Source organism: Acanthisitta chloris, unplaced genomic scaffold (genome assembly GCF_000695815.1).
Source record: "Acanthisitta chloris isolate BGI_N310 unplaced genomic scaffold, ASM69581v1 scaffold8323, whole genome shotgun sequence".
Classification (NCBI taxonomy): domain Eukaryota; kingdom Metazoa; phylum Chordata; class Aves; order Passeriformes; family Acanthisittidae; genus Acanthisitta; species Acanthisitta chloris.
Genome location: NW_008666632.1, coordinates 38,817 through 44,606, shown reverse-complemented (window position 1 = coordinate 44,606; position 5,790 = coordinate 38,817). Strand labels below are relative to the sequence as shown.

The window sequence follows — 5,790 nt, the reverse complement described above, 5'->3', positions numbered from 1 at the left end:
CTAGTAGGATACAAGTGTTTGTAGCAAACCTTGATGTAGTTTCCTCTGTCTAGTTAGATGAGAAAAGCTGTTTTTGATCCTACATTGGTGTCCCTGGATTCCTTTGTGGAGTCATAGCCTGCTGAGAGCTGGTGCAGGTGTGTGCCAGGCTGAGCTGCCCCGAGGGGCTGCAGTCCCACCAGAGCCTGACCCAGCCCAGGGCGTCTGAGAGACACCCACAGTGTCACCCAAGCTGCTCTCTGCTGTCAGCTGCTTTTCTGTTTAACTGGCAACTAAGGGACCTCAAAAATAAATTATTTTCTTCGTGTTTTTTAAGGGGATGATGTAATCTTTGAAGACGAAATCGAAGCATTGCAGGTGCAAGTGAATAATCTCACTGCGATGGGAGTGAACAAAATCATTGCACTGGGACATTCTGGATTTACTGTGGACAAGACTATTGCCCAGAAGGTGAAAGGAGTGGATGTTGTGATCGGAGGACACACCAACACCTTTCTCTATACAGGTACTTTGCTTCTTACTGAAATATTGCTCCTAGGCAAAGCTGAAACTGGTTTGCTCTCAACTTGGAGAACTCACACAAATGTAGTTTGCTGCTGCTGCTGCTCTCGGACAGATTCATAGCTGGAATTTGTCCATAGCTTCCGTGGAAGGAACCATTCCAGAAGAGTCTGGAGTGTGGAGGATCTGGTTTAGGGTTTAGGGGTTCCAGAGTGACAGGTTAGTGGTTGGACTCGCTCTCAGAGGTCTCTTCCAGCCCTGGTGGTTCTGTGGTTCTAAACATACTGTGCCTGTTTCAAGCTCACACCTCTACAGGAGTGAATAAGGTGTCTGCTTTGAACCTTTATGTGACTTAACCAGAAAAATCAATCACAGACAACATCAAAACTGATCCTGATGCCGATTTTATCTAGAATCTGATTCTGTATTCATAGTTCTCCATTAAACCTGCCACTAAAACACTTCTGCTGAGTTTCTCCTGTCTGTTTCAGCCCTGCCTTTAATCTCTGGCTCATTTCTTTAGAGACGAATGTCATTTCAGAGATAAACACCCGATCTATTTCTCCTGCAGCAGTGTTACCTTGGCAGAGCCTGCTCTGAGCAGCAGCTCCAGTGCTGCTCCCTGCTCTGTGCCAGGCACTGGGGCTGCAAACAGCTCTTTCCTTGGCTGTTCTGGTGGTATTTGCACCGTCCATCACCCTCTCCTCTCCTTGCTTATCTTCTTTGCTCCATCTGGGCTCTCACCTTGTTTCATCTCTCTTGTTAGAAGAGAGCATTTCGTGCCAGTCACACATTAGGAGATCAGAATCTCTTGAGCTTGGCCTCAGGGAATGACTTCGGTGACTCAGCTGGAGCCACAAAGCACTTACACACCTACCTGAAGTCAGAGGCCACAGACCTTGGGGTGCAGCAGAGAAGGGGCCAAGCTGGAACAGACAGCAGGACCCACACCTTGTTCCTAGGGCTGGAGGCTCAGGGCAGGGGATGAGATCTGTGGGGACACTGCTCAGCTCTGCCCCACGTTCCCTCTGGAGTGCTCAGCTCTCACCCAGGGCATTCCCCCCTGCCCTGCACTCCCTGCACAGACCTGGCTGCTCTGTGTGCAGCCTCAGCTTGACGGAGTTATTTTTGAGCTGGGAGACCCAGGGAGGCAATGCAGAACCCAAGGGTTACTCAGTTTGGTCCAGGCTCTTCTGCAGAGCCTTGTCGGTCGATGCTTCGAAGTGGTAGCCACAATAGTCAAAATGTCTCGTCGGGTGTGATGCCACTTGTCCCGGAATGGGATCGGGATCTGAAGCCCTCCAGGGTCTGAGACACGAGTTCATACCCTGCCTGGATCTGCAGGAGGTCACTGCAGTCTCGTGTCACCACAGGGTGCCCTGCCCTCGGGACAGGGCAAGCTGCTCCATCTGTCCCCACCTGCAGCTGACCGAGATTCACGGGGCCAGGGAGAGCACAGAGCAGCAGACTCTGCAGCCTTCGGGTTAAAGACCTCAGCTGGAAGAGAGTTCTGGTCTCTTTTTTCAAGGGCTCTACTCTTTGGATAAAAAAGTCTGTCTTTTTTGTTAGTACCAGTGAGAAAAGTAAAAAGGATGTAGTTTTGGGGAGATACACCGAAATCTGTGTCTACTTACTCAGTCCAAGTGTGTTTCCTGGCAGTGTGGGCTGAGCCTCTCAGCTGTATTCTGTGTGCTGTGAAGCACCTGCTAATCCACCCTGGAGCATCACGAGTTCCTGAACATTCCCTGCTGAGGCAAAGCCTTCAGCCAACACTCAGGGAAACAGCCACAGCTGGGGAGGTGATTTCTCTGCAGAGCCAAACTCCTGATCTGAAAGGTCTCTGTGCATGGCTCTGCGTTCAGGGACACGTGTCCAGTCCTGGCTCCTCAGGGCCAGAGGGACATGGAGCTCCTGCAGCAGGGCCAGGGCAGGGCAAGGAAGATGCTGAAGGCACTGGAGCACCTCAGGGATGAGCAAAGGCTGAGGGAGTTGGGGCTGTTCAGCCTCCAGAAGAGACAATTCAGCTGTTTGAGTTCATGTCCTGAGCACAATTCTCTCTTGTGAAACACCTGACCATTCCACTGGTCAATGTGTGCTGGTCCTCCAGCACATTCCTTCGCTGCTGGTTCTGCCTGGCACCCTGTTGGGTTTTTGTAAGGCTGAGAAGCATTTGAACTGTCATTCTAATAAGGCCCTGGAGGTCACATCGAGCTGCTTTCCCTGCTTGTCTCCTGCAGGCACTCCTCCCTCCACAGAGCAGCCAGCTGGGCCCTATCCCTTCCTGGTGGACTCGGAGGATGGCAGGAAGGTGCCAGTGGTACAAGCTTATGCTTATGGAAAATACCTTGGCTGCTTGAACGTGACGTTTGACAAGGAAGGCAACGTGGTGGAGGCAGTTGGGAACCCCATTCTGCTGGACAGCACTGTCCCTGAAGGTAGGTGGGTGAGGCCTCTGGGCTCACCTGCAGCAAATCAAGTTGTCTAATGCTAAACACAGTGTCTAAGAAGGAGTCAGATTTCTCCCTGGGCTAGCAGGTCTGTTCTGCATAGCCTTCAGGCTGTGCTGGGGCTGAACATCTACATACCCAGTGTGTCTTTGGATCTGCACAGAGTCCCTGAAAGTCCTTTTGTGGGACAGCACCAGGAGACACAGCACCAGGTGACACAGCACCAGGTGACACACCAGCAGGTGACACAGCACCTTACCATGCAGCAGAGCCCTCTCAGTCAGCCCTGGACTGTGGCACAGCAGATCTCCAGGGCTGACTGACACTGCTTGGGCAGAGCTGAGCAATCCAGGACAGGGTTTAGAGCCATTCCAGGAGAAGCTTGGAATACTCTGCCAAAGTGTGACTATCATATACAAACCCATGACCTCTTGTTCTCGGTGCTGAGTTCAGCACGTCAGCTCTGAGACATGTAGAGGGTTAGGAGGAGGAGGAAAGTTGCTGTTTGTTGGTGGCTCAGTCTGAGCTCTGGTACCTATTGTGTCAGCTCTGTGACTACCTGGGGCTGCATCTCTGGTCCTTGTTTCTTCTCCAGTGTTTGCTGTTTGAAGTTCTGAGCTTGTGTCAGACTTTCTAGGCTCTTTATAAAACAAATCCTTGTACAATCATTTGTTCGTGGATATTTACTGTGTTGTTCTCAGTGACCTGTTAATGTAATGAGGTGATGCAAAGAGCCTTTGCATTCTCTGATGTCAGGAAAAGCCAAACCTCAGATACAGAGGTGCTCTGGCTGCTCTTGCTGACAGGTGTGGGCACACTGACACTAATAGCTGCTACAACACCCCTGAGACCTCAGTCTGCACAGACAAGTGTCTCTGTCTGTCTCTGTAAGAATTGGAATTGGCACCTGTCAGACAGATGTGCACAGAGAATGAATTGCCAGCAAAGGTTTTCTCCTTGCCATGGAGTTAGTTTTCCTATGTTCCAGGGAGGAAGTTACAAACAGGGAGAAACCAAAGCTGTGATGTCTAGTAAGGACCAATCTCACGTGTATATTAAAGATTCTCTCACTTGTCAGGGCTGGTGCTAGAAACCTCATCAGTCAGAGGGTAGAACAGAGCTGGGCAAAAGTGTTTTGAGGAGTTCCAGAGGAGAGAACCTCCCTGTGGCACAGGATGAGCTTGTTCTTGTGACTGTCCATCCTGCCTGCTTCCTTTGGAGGCTTTGCTTGGAGTTAGTGTTGATGTCATGGAATTTTAGGGGTTGGAATGGAGCTCAGAGCTCCCCCAGCCCCAAGCCCTGCCCTGGGCAGGGACACCTCCCACCAGAGCAGGTTGCTCAAGGCTCAGCCAACCTGGCTGTGAACACTGCCAGGGTTGGGGCAGCCACAGCCTCCCTGGGCACCCTGGGACAGGGTCTCACCACCACAACAGGCAAAACTTCTGCCTGATACCTGTGTCATGCTGCTTGAGAAGCTGTTTGAGGAAACGTAACATTTTAGAGTCATGAGCAGGTTCTGTTCTCCTTCAGGTTTGTGTTCACTGACTTGCCCTAATATATGCATGGTGCTCATTTTGCACTTATGTGTTACTTTCTAGATGAGCACATTAAAGCAGAAGTGGAAAAGTGGAGAGAAGACCTGGGGAACTACTCTCAGGAGCTCGGGAAAACCAGTGTGTACCTGAACGGCACGAGCCAAGCCTGTCGCTTCCAGGAGTGCAACATGGGCAACCTGCTGTGTGACGCTGCGGTAAGAGCTTCCACCACAGCTGGCATCACTCCTGAATGGAACCAGGCCAGACCTGCCTTATGCCACATTCTTTCCTCAGCCTTTTGCTCAGTTAGGCCTGAGCATTGGCACTGCAGACCTTCCATCCTTACGCCCCCGAGTCAGTTCCTGGTGTCCCTTCTCTTTCCTGCCCATGGTGCAGTAAATATCCTGTTGCTGCATTCCATCAGAGCTTTGCCACTGCCTGGGACACACTGCTGTGCAGGGTAGGCTCTCTGGCCTAGGACACCTCTTCCCTGGTCCTCCACTGTCCTCCACCTTTCCAACTCACCAAGCGTTAAAGCCCAACCTCAGAGAAGGTGCAAAATCTTCATGCCCTGCAACATGCAAGAACCAGATTAATTCCCCCACATGTTCTTCATGCACAGCAACATTTCAGGGCCTTTTCACTGCCCAGTTCTCCAGATATGCTCAGGGCATTTGTCTTTGTCACAGTCACTGGAATTTTCCAGCCCTGGTAGTGCCATAGACACTCAAACTGGGGGAGTGTCCAAGAATTTGCTACAGGAAAAAGGCAAATATTTCTCATGTTAAGAGTTTTAAAAAGCAAAATATTTATTTGGCTTTTTTTTAATAATGAAATATTTTACAATGGGTGAAGGTAATGGCAAAGATGATGTAAAACTTTCTATCTCTTTTCAGGCTCAGGTTGTATTTGGTGTAAGTTTCCAGAACCTAAACTAACTGGGGGATGTGTGTCCTGCCAGGGCTGGAGAGAGGTGTGGGATGTGTGTCCTGCCAGGGCTGAGGGAGAGGAGAGAGGGAATGGCCTTGAGCTGAGCCAGGGCAGAGTCAGATTGGGTGTGAGGAGAAATGTTTTGCCTGTTGTGGTGTTGAGGCCCTGGGATATTGCCCAGGGAGGTGGTGCAGTCACCATCCCTGGAGGTGTTTCAGAGGTGTCTGATGTGGCACTGCAGGATCTGGGTTAGGGTTTGGGGGTTCCAGCAGTGACAGGTTAAGGGTTGGACTGGATGACCTTAGAGGTCTCCTCCAGCCCTGATGGTTGTATGGTTCTAGTTGAAAATTACAGATCAGTTTAACCCCTGTCTCTGG

General features: G+C 50.7%; 1 protein-coding gene across 1 annotated transcript in view; it reads left to right on the top strand.

Moving 5' to 3' along the window:
- Positions 1-316: 316 nt before the first annotated feature.
- Positions 317-5,790, top strand: part of NT5E (5'-nucleotidase, ecto (CD73)) — a gene marked incomplete at its 5' end in the record, with an annotated part of 10,351 nt that continues 4,877 nt past the window's right edge. Inside the window, 4 exons of the mRNA XM_009072212.1 lie at positions 317-505; positions 2,739-2,936; positions 4,547-4,698; positions 5,773-5,790. The exon at positions 5,773-5,790 is cut by the window's right edge and continues 118 nt beyond it. Of these exons, the coding sequence (XP_009070460.1) occupies positions 317-505; positions 2,739-2,936; positions 4,547-4,698; positions 5,773-5,790 (557 nt within the window). The remainder of the gene's footprint in view (positions 506-2,738; positions 2,937-4,546; positions 4,699-5,772) is intronic.